Here is a 12,567-nt window from a genome sequence, read left to right on the forward strand (position 1 = left end):
ATCTAGTGGTATCGGTAATTTGCACTGGATTTGATATTGAGGAACACAGTTCAATATATATACCGCAACTGCGTATTTGCAATTAGGAGGGAGCTAGTGTCATTTTATGTCAAAATTGACCACTGAATCATATTAAATGGTTCAGTAGGTCGGTTATCAGAGATGAAAATAATAAAAATAAACAGGAATTATTTAATTATTTAGAGTTCTAAAAATAAACTCTAAATTGTTATTTTTACTCTATTAAACTGTCAAATTGATCTCTATATTTAATTATTTATTACCAATTAATGCTTACATTTTAACAACTTACGATTAATTTGGTTCCCAAGTTTATCAACTTACTATCGATTTAGTTTCTAACATATTCTTTAAAAGATTAATATGAATAAATTTTGACATAATCAATAATATTTTCCGAATTTTTATTCAAAGGCAAAAATGAAAATTTGAGGGGGGAAAATGAGAGTCATAGGGGGAGAGAAATTTTCAAAAAATATATGTTATAATTAACCATCATAGTTTTTTACGGAATAGGATTTGGTGCAGTTACAGTAATACATCCTAACCGTCCGATCATGATCCAACGGATCAGATCTTTAATAGTTGATTTTTACTTTATTTAATCTAAGCCGTCCGATCAGAAATGGACGGTCGAAATTCAAATACATATCCGTTTTTTACAACATGAAAAACCAATTGGGCCGTTTGCTTATCTCGGACTAAAACCAACTGGGCCGTTAGGTTTAGCACTAGAGACACAAATCAGAATGCACTAACTATATAATAATGCATAACAACAATTCTGCAGCTTCTCTTAGTTATTAGGGTTATAGCCGCAACTTTATTCTCACACACACACACACAACTTTCATTTTCATCAATATTTTTTCTCTTTGTTTGACAAATTTGCGATGAAGAGAAACAAACAAACAAAGGAAAGCTGATAAATCAGCAACATGATCCCTTTGTTTCGTATTCACTCTGAGCATAATCATTATCAAACACCACTCAATTATTTATTTTCTATTTTTTTAAATGATTTTTATTCAGTTTTTTTAGCTGAAATCTACTAGTTTTTCATATAGCTTTCATCGAAAACACAAATTTCTTACACTATCACACACACATTTCACTGCTGAAACCCTCTTTTTCAAAACCCAACAATGGACTTTGCCGCTGCGACCGTTAGTAGGGACGAATATATTAGAGATTTAATGGATGTACGCAAGACCGGGGTAGCCAAAATATATATTCGTCCACTTAATAGTCCTCAAGTGAATGGAGAAGGTTGGTTTGGTTTTCTCATTGCACCTGATACTATTCTTACGATAGGACACGCCTTAAAAGATGTGCCAGAGTCTAAGCTTCAAACCCCTGGTGTGTTCTGGGTCGAGTTTTTTGAGGATCGTGTTGAGAATCGTGGATATTTGCGCCCTGCAACTCTAACAAACTACGATATCCAGTCGGAGTTTGGTTTAATGCGGTGCCCATCTCCCAAGGCAGCTCACATATTTACATTTGCGAGCCAAAGAAATGATATTCTGAGTTCTAGCAGCATACTCTCGGTTTCACATCCCATCCAAAGGGATTGGGTTACTTTAAGGGGGACGGTTTGCCGTCCCCCTTTTACGGTGGGGGGAAACCCAGGCCATGGAAAACCTGACGTGAACATGGTGTTGTTTGATCATGATGTCCAGACCTTTGCTGGGGCATCAGGGGCGCCAACGATTTCCCTGTAGGAGGAGCAGAAGACGAAGAGGGTTTTCCAATCCGTTGTTTAAATAACCCACTTATAAATTCGTTTAGATCACAATCCTCACTTGCTCGCTCATTTTTAAAGACTTTCCTAAAAACTTTATTGATGTATTGGACTGCTATGGCTTGCTTTATGTTTGAAGGAATAAATTTGAGTGGCAATATTGCCAAAGGTGGAAACCTAGTCATATCGTAATCGTTAAAACTATAATCATATTCAAATTTGTGGTTCTGTTTATCAAGAGGTATACAATATCCATGCTCTGTTTGTGAGACTTCGAAACATTGAATTCCAATGACTTCCCCAGATAGGTTCATCAGGGGCGCCAATGATGAACCTATCTGGGGAAGTCATTGGAATTCAATGTTTCGAAGTCTCACAAACAGAGCATGGATATTGTATACCTCTTGATAAACAGAACCACAAATTTGAATATGATTATAGTTTTAACGATTACGATATGACTAGGTTTCCACCTTTGGCAATATTGCCACTCAAATTTATTCCTTCAAACATAAAGCAAGCCATAGCAGTCCAATACATCAATAAAGTTTTTAGGAAAGTCTTTAAAAATGAGCGAGCAAGTGAGGATTGTGATCTAAACGAATTTATAAGTGGGTTATTTAAACAACGGATTGGAAAACCCTCTTCGTCTTCTGCTCCTCCTACAGGGAAATCGTCTCCACTTGGTAAGAGCATTTGTTTTAGATTTCGTGATTTTCGTTGCTAATAGTTTTTGTTTTGAAATTAGATCAAGTAGTTGTTTTAGATTTTCGTTGCTAATAGTTTTTGTTTTGAAATCAGGTCTTACTGGCACAATGCAACATACTTCTTACGAGGACAGTAGACTAAAATCGGTAATTAGGAGTTTGGCGCCTTCAGTGGTTTCTGTTTCCTACTTCACTGGTAATTTACGGAATTTATCTCTTGAATTTGGATGATAAAAGAGTCATATTATGAAAATATGGTATATTACAGGGATACACAGAATAGTTGACTGCACGGGTTTCATCATTGACTGGGATGTTTGTAAGGGAGTAGCTACAGTTCTTACTTCTGCTAAGTTAATGAGGTCTCCTTTAGACCGCCACGATTACCGTGTATGTATGCCCTTAATTTTTAATTTCTATTTCTATTTTGTATTTTCTTACTCCTATTGCTATTTAATTTCACTGTTATCATATTTTTTAATTGTCAGATTGTTGTTCGACTTGCAAATGGAAAAATGCTTCTAGCTGAAGAGGACTATGTTGATTATTATCACAACATAGTGACTTTTAAAGTAAACTCTAATGTCAAACTGATTCCCTTAGATCTTTTTTCACCTGTGGACCTCCTTAGACCCTTAGATAGTTATTCAAATCTACAAGGGGTTGAAGTAGTTGCGTTGGCTAGAGATTTTTATACTTGTGAATTGACAGAAAGTTGCGGATTATTTAGCAGAGATTATCCATGTTTTGGATGTGTGCAACTTGCCAGCTCTACTTGTAGAACTACCCGGGTATCCACATCATTTTTGCTATTATTTCATATATATGCTATATAGATTGATGTTTGAATACACGGAATGATATGCATGCGTGCACCGTCATTTCTGTATTGGCTTTTGTTTGCTTTTATTTGTGGAATTCTTTTATGATATGCATATATTGGCTCACTAATTTTTTGTAAATTAGGCCGGTGAGGGAGGACCGCTTATCACTGAAGCAGGTCAAATTATTGGCATCAACTTTTTTGATGGCCATGGATTTGTTCATCCTCTTCCGACATCAGTGATTAGATTATGCCTGAGTAATTGGAATTCGCATGGGTACAGTTCTCTTTGTAGCTTATCTTTCTCTTATTCTTCTGCCAATTTTTTTTGTGCGAAAACAATGTTTTTCAAAACTAGGCATGGCTAATTGGAATTTAAGTTCAAAATGGTTAATTTTTCCTTTTGCTTCAGTCGTATTTATTTTAATCAGTGATGTGAGAATTCCTAATCTGCCTTGGAGTTTGAATTATTAGGATGTCCTCTGTATTGTGGAATCATTTCAGCAAAAAAAATTTTTAGGCACTATAGATGTTTGACCTTGTGATAACTACTTTAGCTTTTTAGATACTACGTTTTGTTAGAACAGTGTGTCCAAAAATCTAATTTCCAAACAGGCTCACTAGTGAAGTTTATTTGGAAGAGCTTTTAGCTTTATACTGTGTTAAACTGCTAATAGTAACAAAAAATGAATATTAAAATATATGGGGATTGTTTGATGATATATTATACAACTGCACCTCATAATATACTTGTGGACTGACTCCAATAATTGTTCCAATTTATGCAGGATTGTCATGCAACCTTGGCTCGGGTTCACTGTGATTGACTCGGATAGTCTTGTTGTGAAAGAGGTAAAACTGTTTAATCCTTTGCAAATTTTAGATTTAGGTGTAAACTTAAAATTTGTTAGGTTAAGTGGAAAGGTTTTTTTTTGCATTGTTTGAGAACTTATACTAACCTTCCTGTGTTAGATTTGAAAAGCCTAAAACACAAACGAGAAATATACTAACCTTTCCCAATGAGTTTCAATCAATCTGGGCCACAAACCTTAGGAGTTAAAGTCTTTTCTCGTTTGAGTTAGGTGTATGAGTAAAAGCGATACCGTTCTAAGCTGAATACACCGCATAGTAAATATACATTTAAAAAGGAACTATAGTTTTTAACAACTCAAGCTTCCCCTCCCCCATCAAAAACTTTCCTAATGTTGCTCCGCATGTTTGTTTCCTTTCATCGTCCGTTTTCTTATCGGTTTTTGCATATCTGGAATCACAATTTTTAAATCTGTCTCATAATTGGTTCAAGCCTCCAAGCTATCTCTTGATCAACTTCTGGCACTATTTTATGTAATCTTTGACTTTTGGTATGAGTTTCTTATGAACTTTTAAATGATCAAGCACAGGTGTATGAAGGATCGCCTGCTGATAAAGTTGGAGTGCGATCAGGTGACTCAATCAGTGTTGTGACTGTTAACAAAAAGACATATGAATTTTGTGGTCTTCAGCAGGTATTATGTGTGATTGTGTAGCGTATTTGTTTCTTAACTTAGTTTTCATCGATTATCACATTTGGTCGATATGCTTTTCTTCGATTTTGTAGTATGCTAAACTACTAAATGGCGTATCTGACATGTTGAGTGCTTGTCCTCCCAACCAGACTGATACGAAGGTCAGCTTTACAACATTGCACTTGGTTACGTTTCTTTAGCATTCAACATTATTGTTTTGATACTTTTGTGGTGTTTGAATCAGGTTTTTGTAAGTGTAAATGATAATAGTAAACTAGTGTGTGCCGAGAATCTTAGTGTCAATGACAAGAATTTCTGTAGTAGGTAATTTTCTTTTCTTGTCTTTTTATGTTAAAATTTTATACATATACTACCCAAACCCTCTCATTAATAAGTTTAATAAGATAAATGACACTAACTTGTATAAGTTGGACCCCTCATTCATACGTAGTTTGACAATTTTAGGAAAATTGCATCTTATTTATTTCCTATAATTTTAATCGTGTGTGTAATATATGGTCTCAGATCATTAAATTAATTTGTTATTGTGAAGGTATTGAGATCAGTGTCCATATCAAAGGCAAATATTAAGTCCCTTAAGTACATGTCTTAAAGAGAATACAAACAAAATAAAACAATGTAAGAAGATAGTTTGTGTGTTAAGTAGTAAACATTAAGGTTTTTTACTTCTCCTTCTACATGGTAAATATTGTGTCACTTTTTTACTTTAACCTAGGAATTAAGAAAGTTAAGCCACGTGATTCATTGCATTGTATTGCATATATATGTGTAATTAGCTAGTGCACTTTAATTTCCATTCTATTTCACATTTTCAGAGCTAAAGGGTCGGTCATGGCTTCTAATTCCCTCAATGAGGTCAACAACTCCATCTCAAGGTTGATAGATGTGCTCAAGATTGAAACAGCCAAAGCAAAGAAATTGCAAGGTAAGAAGAAGGATGGCAAGAAAGATCCCAAAGATTTGGAGAAGGAATTAAAGAAGGTTAATGAGAACATCAGCAAAGCTGGAGCTTCATATTTGAAGGTTCTTGATCAGTCTTCTATTATATATTATCATGTAAATAAATTTGAAGGTTTAATTTTAATTATGTCTCAAAACCATCTTATCTTAGGGTCTTGATTGATGAAGATTGTTGATATTAATTAAGTACTTGTTTGGTTCATTCGTTCCATTTATATGTTTAATTTATGTGTATTAATTAATTTGCCCTTAATATCAAGCATATATATGGATCTATATATTTAATTTGTGTGTATTAATTAATTTGCCCTTAATATGGACCTAAGCATACGTTTGTTTTCAGATCTTTGTATTCTGATCTTGGTGTTCTTTTTAAAAATAAAAATTAAACTATATTTTGTATCAAGGACAAATTAGTCTCTATATTATAATTATAATGAATTGGGGACTAATTTATCCCAAATATGAAAATATTAAGACCTAATTTGGATTTTATCTTTGTGAGGGACTAATTTATCTAATAAAAAATTTGTGAGTGACCAAAGTGGGTCTTCATTTTATTTTTTACATATCAACAAGACACAAGTCTCATTCATAAGTTAAGACATTTTTTCAAGTGAAAGGAGCATAACAGAACAAATATATTATAAAAAGCAAGAAAACCAGATTATAAAAATTCTAATTCAACATATCAAAAACAATATAGCATTTCAATCAATGAGTTTTCTTGAACCACGTGAATTCAAATGTTCATCTTTGTGACTGTTTGAGGTTAACATAAACTGACAAAGCCAAAAAAAGTTCAACTTACCTAAATGTGACCATTCAAACTCCATCATCTCTCACTTCTGCAGTTGTAGCTGATATTTGTAGCAGCGGTGTAGCAAGGCCTTTTTCCACAACCAAAAGTCTCTTCTCAAGTAAAATGAAAAACCTTGAATTAAGTTCGGTTAGTAGAACCTGAAAAAGGAACCGTAATCAAGTTTATGAAAGACATGGTTCAAATCTTATTATAAGATACACTGGTGCAAATCATACCATATATACAAATCATTTTAACGGACAAAGTACTGTCAATAATAAATCATGCTATGATCACTCAAGGCATGAAATTAAACCACAACCTCCAAAATAGAGCTGATGCATATTAGTTCCTTTTCAATAAGGTGTTATATATCAACAAAGGCTAATTTTGAAATTATCAACTTATGTGTTTATGGTTAAAAAATAATGTCATGTAATTATAGGTATAAGAAAGAAAATGAAGGTTGATATATAATCATCTTAATTATAGGTATAAGATGATAAGACAAAATGGAAATCAAAATGAAGTAGGAAACAAATTAACCACCCGTCACCATTTCTTTCTCTATTGTTCATAAAGCCACTGTGAAACTCCACCAATACATTCTTGTTGCCTTTTAGTTCAAACCTGCAAGCCAAGTTTGTGGAATCGAAAATTAGAATACAAACTGAAATAGAAAAACAAATAAGTAAAAAATAAAATACTGAAATCAAATTAAGTAAAAAATTAAAAATTAGGTATTTTGAAAAAGAAAGAATATACCCAAAATCAAGCATTACAAAGGTTAAGTGGTGGATGTGAATGCTTACAAAGTCCAGTTCAATTGTACTGATATAGATGTCAACATATGAATCATCCTGTTTGAATAAAATAGAGAACAATCAATTGAAACAAATTTCAATAGCAGCGAACAATCAATCATTAAGCAGAGGAGTGAAACAAACAAAAAATGAAAAACATAAATAAATAAAGCTGCAGGAAGTTTAAAACTTACTTGAGAACAACTTCATGGCCACTCATAGGTTCTTTTTTTCGAAAAACACCTAAAAACATACACAGAAGATCTATTTATGTCAATCTAAATGAACAAACAAAAACCAAAATATTTTATATCACAATGTTACTTTTATGAGAATAACCAAAATCTTCTTCAGTTCTTCCATAAGTAGCTTTATTTCCTCCAAATCCTTGAATCTCGGTCATCTTCTTCCTCCTACCATAGGTTTTGGTGTTTTTACAAATGGAATTGGAAGGAAATTTCGAGCTTGTTATTATCATACTGGTGTTTTTGCAAATAAGATTATTATCATAAAAAAAAATTGATACAAATCTAAAAAAACAAAATCTAAAATTTAACAAAAACAAATCAATCATACTGTGGTGGAGAAAACCATCTAAATCCCACTAACAACTCCTAAAAGGTAGGGATTATTAACTAAAACATAGAAACAAATCCTAATAAATATGTAATTAAATAAAAGCCATTTTCAACTAAAAACAATTTTTTTTTTATTTCAAAAATTAAATAGTGATTGAAAAAAGTAATAAAAACAACAGACGAGGAAAGAAGGTTTTGAATTTGTTTGGTGTGGCTGAGACTCTAAACTCAATAACTGCTTAAATAGACTCACCATCTAACCCTATTTCAATAATAAAATGAATAAATCGATTGAAAATCAAGGCGGGAGAATCTGAAAGTGAATTTCGAAATTACTTTTTACCTCTTGATACAATCTTATCCCTTTGGAGGGAAATCAAATCTTAATGTATTGACCAAACCTGCAAAATCAACAGATAATGAATGATTAAAATGGGTATTCTTTAAAATTGGGTTTTTCTTCATCTAAAGGCATGTGAAAATTTACTCAAATTAGAGAGGATTTGAAGAGAGTGAAGGGATAAAAATGGTATTTCTCTCGCGATGACAGAGGGAGAAGCAGATGTTGCATCGATAAGATGCTGAAACTTTTTGGATTTCAAAATGGTTTCAAAATCCCTATCCAAAAGAAGAAGATGAGTTCTGCGGAATGGCTTTGCGAAAACGACTTCTCACTGGTGTACATGATATGTCTTCCAACGCATGCGTTTTTTTAATTATTTTGTTCAATCCGGACCGGGCTTATATGGGCTTGTTGGACTGGACTGTTGCTTATGGCCCAATAAGCGAAGTGATGAATTAGAGGGAAAGCAAATTCGAATTCATGGCCAAAAGAAGCAAATTAATTCAAAAAATTCCACCTAGGATTTGTGCAGATTGTATGTGTGATTGACATGTGTCAAAAATTTCCATTTAGCTGTGGTCTTTTTGTGTAGTTAAAATGATTACAGTTTTTTTATGAAACGCTAAGGAGAAGAAAAGATGATACTAAGTGTTGGTGGCGTGACTTGAAAGAAGCGAAAGTCACTAGATCTACAACAGATGAAGGGACCATGTTAAAATCGTTGCCAAAGTATTCGACTCAACAAAATATTATGTTTAGGAAAGATATTTAATTCCGTAAACAAAAAAAATGGAAAGGTATTTAATGTTGTTGTGATCAACTGTTATAAAGGTTTTGTTTGGTAAGATTGGATTTTGAGCTTATAGTTTATAAGTTTATATGATGAAAAAAGACCTGTTTCGTAAACATTTTTTAAAAATATCTTATAGTTTATTTTACTAGATTATAGCTTAGTGTTCAAACGAATTTCAAGTAGCTTATAGTTTATCATTTTTCTTCCAATTTTACCCCTAATATCTTACTTGAAAAAAATTAAATATTAATTAAACATATTTTTTTTATGTCATTTTATAGTTATAATCTAGTTCAACCGCTAAATTTACGAAACAATACAGTTTCAATAAACTAACTTATTTATTATAAATTATCCGCTATAAACCAGCTTATCAGTTATCCATTGTTTTCTAACAAAACAGAACCAAAATTCTCTATCTAAACGTTCAAAAATTCTCTAACCAAAGCTCCAAAAGTGCAGTCGTGTCTCTTCTCAGCTTCACACAAACACACCACACACTTTCTTCTAGCTAGCCAGTACAATCAATAAGTCCATGCCTGGTCAAATACAAAACATTACATCAAAATTACACGCGCTTTTTTTCCTTCTTTTAATTATAATATTGAAATAAAAAATATTAAATCTAGAAAATGGATGTATGTTAATTTTTTAAAAAAATATGCCAAGGCCTGTACAACCTAGTTCAACTAACGGTTAAAAATAATATAAAATCATTGATGTAGCTCTATTCTAATTGCTTAAACTTTTGGGATAATCGGTTATTTGATATGGTATCAGAGCCTCTATGACTAAGTGGAAGATTTATCTATATCTAGGAAGAGTAAAGACTTCATTGAATATGTAAAGAGAAGATTATTGAGGTTTCGTGACCACGGGTTGGTTATCAAAGAATTTGCGTTTAGGATATTAGACCTTCTCTGCATGTCAGAAGATCTTGATTTTTGCTTGAAGTTGGTCGCAGAAAGTGGTGTTGAAGTTTTAGATCTTTATTTTCATAGTGAATGTTATGTCTTACCGAAGAGTGTAATTGAAGTCAAATCACTTACCAGGTTGATGTTGGAAGGGGGTATTAGCGTCGATCAAGCATTCATGAATCATTCAATTAAGTTTTTCTCCTTGAGAGAATTACATTTGTTGCATGTCGTTTTGGAAGATGAACAAGCAATTGAGCGTCTCATTTCTTGTTGCCCTTTGATTGAAATTATAACTCTGATGCTTTCTGGTGGTAGCATGAAGTCTTTGAGCATGCATGGTCTACAAAAGCTCAACACAGTTTATGTTGATGGAATAAAAGAGGTTTATATCGATGAAGCTTCGAGTCTTAAGAGTTTATATTATTGCCATGATTCTTGGAACACACCATTTAAGATTGATTTTATTCAGTGCAAATATTTAAAAGAGCTACTCTTGTGTTTGAATAGTACTACTATTATCACAAACAAATGGTTTCTTGAACTATTTTCAAAATTTCCATTTCTTGAGACGTTGGAGATATGGAATTGCATGCTGTCCGAGACGATTAATATTTCAAGTGTTCAACTTAAATATTTGGAGGTATCACAGTCCTATAACTTGAAGGAGGTCAACATTGATGCTCCAAATCTATTGTCATGTAAATTTGAAGGTTTTGAAGGCTCAAAACCAATTATATCTTTTTCAAACATTTCGAGTCAACTAGAAGTCGATCTTAGCGTCAACTTGATTAATAAAGATTTGGATGTTTTTTACGTGAGGGAACTTATCCAAAATATCAAACCCGAAAATGTTTTAATATCACTATCTCTATGCATCATGGTGAGTATGAATATTAATTAACTACTTGTTTGGTTCTATATAATTTGTGTGTATATTTACCTTGTTTAATTTATGTAGGATGCACCAAAACCGGTGTTCTTGGATATTCCATCTCCTCCACCAAGTATCAAGCATATGGACCTAATCATTCTTTCAATACTAAACGAAAATTTGTATTCATCAGATATTGTAGATTTCATACGTTTGTGTTGCATACCTGAAACTATATCTTGGAAATTAAATTGTTGGTGTCAGAGACCTTAGCTAAATTGTGTCCTGTAATTTATAACACTTGCGTGCACAATGTGTATCTTGCAGATGTTAGTTTTAATGTTAGGTGGTAATAGTTGTTTAATCAATAACTCTAGTAATTTGAATATGAAATCGACTTTGGTGGAATTTTATCTATGCCTCTATGTAGCTATGTGATACTTTGCTGATTTTTGGCATGGTGTTTTCTAAAGAGCACTGTAAGTTTCTATAGTGCGCCTGAAATTAAATTGTTTAGACATCTCTGATACCAACAAGTTTATATCAAGGTTTGGAATAAGACGAAAGTGCTACAGTCCCGTCGCAGCGGTATATTAAGTAGGAAATGGTTTAAGGAAAATATAAGATTTTTATTGCTCTGAAAATTCGATGATCACAAACTGAGGCAAAGGCCTCTATATATAGGAAAAGGGATCACTATTTGATCCGGTAACAGGTTATATTAACCAACAGCTGTCCTAAAAGAAAAACAAAACATAGTGGGATAGTGCCGGGTGCTCATTGGGCCCCATCGTCACATCTGTCCGCACTAACAAAAAGCAAAATTACAAATGGACAACTGACTCAAAACTTTAATAAAGCTGATGAAGACTGATTTGTCTTTTTATGCCGACAGAAATTTTTACCACCAGTTAATTTTTCATTTTTACTGGCTTTTATCTCTTTTTGTTTTAATCGACTGGATCATAGCATCCCAAAAATCCTCTTGGGTTGGTTCTTCTTCAGGCTGGGATTCTCCAGCTAATCCTTCGAACATATTTTGTCCTATTGATCCTTGAGAGGAAGTAGACATATCATCTCTCTTTTCTGTCGAGGGAAAAGTGTTTAAGAACTGAGTCTTCATATGGTCTAGAATTCTGACCATGATTTCTTCTTCAGTTTCCTTAGGATATTTCTTTTGGAAGTAATTCTTCAAATCAGCCATGGAATATTGGTGGCTTTGTTGTCTGATGCCTGAGGCCTTATCATTATTGATAGCTAATTTTATTTTTGATATTAAATTCTGAATATCTTCAGAACTCATTTTTGTCCACCATTTGAAAAAGAAATTTCTTTCCAAGATGGGAATGTTAAACTTATCTTTTGAGATGGTTACAGTCCATCTCCAAATCCAAGGAATTTGAAAATTAATAAAAAATAAACAGGGACATTGTCCTGTGATAAGCTTAGTAGAAGCTATTTTTGCTATTAGTGGACTATTATCACACCAAGGATTGTACAAATTTCCTATTTCATTGGGTAAAATTTCTAAAGAAGGACCAAATTTGATCCACCATTCAAAGAACCAATTTGGTATTGGTTTATTAACAATTTCTGGGTTGACCGAAAAGAACCAAGAATGCTTGTTCTTCGGGTTTTGATAATAAAAAGCTTGTGTGAAAGCCTGGATATAATCCCAATAG

At 32.9% G+C, this 12,567-nt stretch overlaps 3 protein-coding genes across 20 annotated transcripts; 2 read left to right on the forward strand and 1 right to left on the reverse strand.

Annotated features, from left to right (window-relative positions):
* The first annotated feature begins 2,083 nt into the window (after positions 1 to 2,083).
* LOC123918127 lies at positions 2,084 to 5,972 on the forward strand. Of its 2 annotated transcripts, none has more exons than XM_045970090.1 (10): positions 2,084 to 2,448; positions 2,564 to 2,665; positions 2,738 to 2,859; positions 2,958 to 3,260; positions 3,436 to 3,569; positions 4,081 to 4,144; positions 4,693 to 4,797; positions 4,890 to 4,958; positions 5,042 to 5,121; positions 5,634 to 5,972. In XM_045970090.1, exons 1-10 carry the CDS (start codon positions 2,088 to 2,090, stop codon positions 5,935 to 5,937), a joined length of 1,644 nt encoding a protein of 547 aa, XP_045826046.1. In that variant the 5' UTR covers positions 2,084 to 2,087; the 3' UTR covers positions 5,938 to 5,972. The 2 variants fall into 2 exon arrangements, with proteins under 2 accessions (XP_045826046.1, XP_045826047.1); XM_045970091.1 differs by lacking the exon at positions 5,634 to 5,972 and adding an exon at positions 5,351 to 5,586.
* Positions 5,973 to 6,378: 406 nt separating this feature from the next.
* On the reverse strand, positions 6,379 to 8,848 carry LOC123918130. 17 transcript variants are annotated; one of them, XM_045970101.1, is made up of 7 exons: positions 8,449 to 8,818; positions 8,305 to 8,362; positions 7,708 to 7,796; positions 7,578 to 7,626; positions 7,393 to 7,440; positions 7,130 to 7,210; positions 6,380 to 6,738 (listed from the first exon to the last, which is right to left on the reverse strand). In XM_045970101.1, the coding sequence occupies exons 3-7, from the start codon at positions 7,784 to 7,786 to the stop codon at positions 6,729 to 6,731; spliced, it is 267 nt and encodes an 88-aa protein (XP_045826057.1). In that variant the 5' UTR covers positions 7,787 to 7,796; positions 8,305 to 8,362; positions 8,449 to 8,818; the 3' UTR covers positions 6,380 to 6,728. The 17 variants fall into 17 exon arrangements, 8 of the variants coding, with proteins under 8 accessions (XP_045826057.1, XP_045826052.1, XP_045826053.1 ...); XM_045970100.1 differs by having other exon boundaries at positions 6,389 to 6,738; positions 7,137 to 7,210; positions 8,449 to 8,698; XM_045970099.1 differs by having other exon boundaries at positions 6,390 to 6,738; positions 7,137 to 7,210; positions 7,708 to 7,862; positions 8,449 to 8,694.
* Positions 8,849 to 9,093: 245 nt separating this feature from the next.
* On the forward strand, positions 9,094 to 11,238 carry LOC123914641 (FBD-associated F-box protein At5g56370-like). The gene is made up of 4 exons (XM_045965836.1): positions 9,094 to 9,101; positions 9,916 to 10,894; positions 10,973 to 11,096; positions 11,213 to 11,238. Exons 1-4 carry the CDS (start codon positions 9,094 to 9,096, stop codon positions 11,236 to 11,238), a joined length of 1,137 nt encoding a protein of 378 aa, XP_045821792.1.
* Positions 11,239 to 12,567: the final 1,329 nt, after the last annotated feature.

This window comes from Trifolium pratense, linkage group LG3, assembly GCF_020283565.1.
Source record: "Trifolium pratense cultivar HEN17-A07 linkage group LG3, ARS_RC_1.1, whole genome shotgun sequence".
Lineage (NCBI taxonomy): Eukaryota > Viridiplantae > Streptophyta > Magnoliopsida > Fabales > Fabaceae > Trifolium > Trifolium pratense.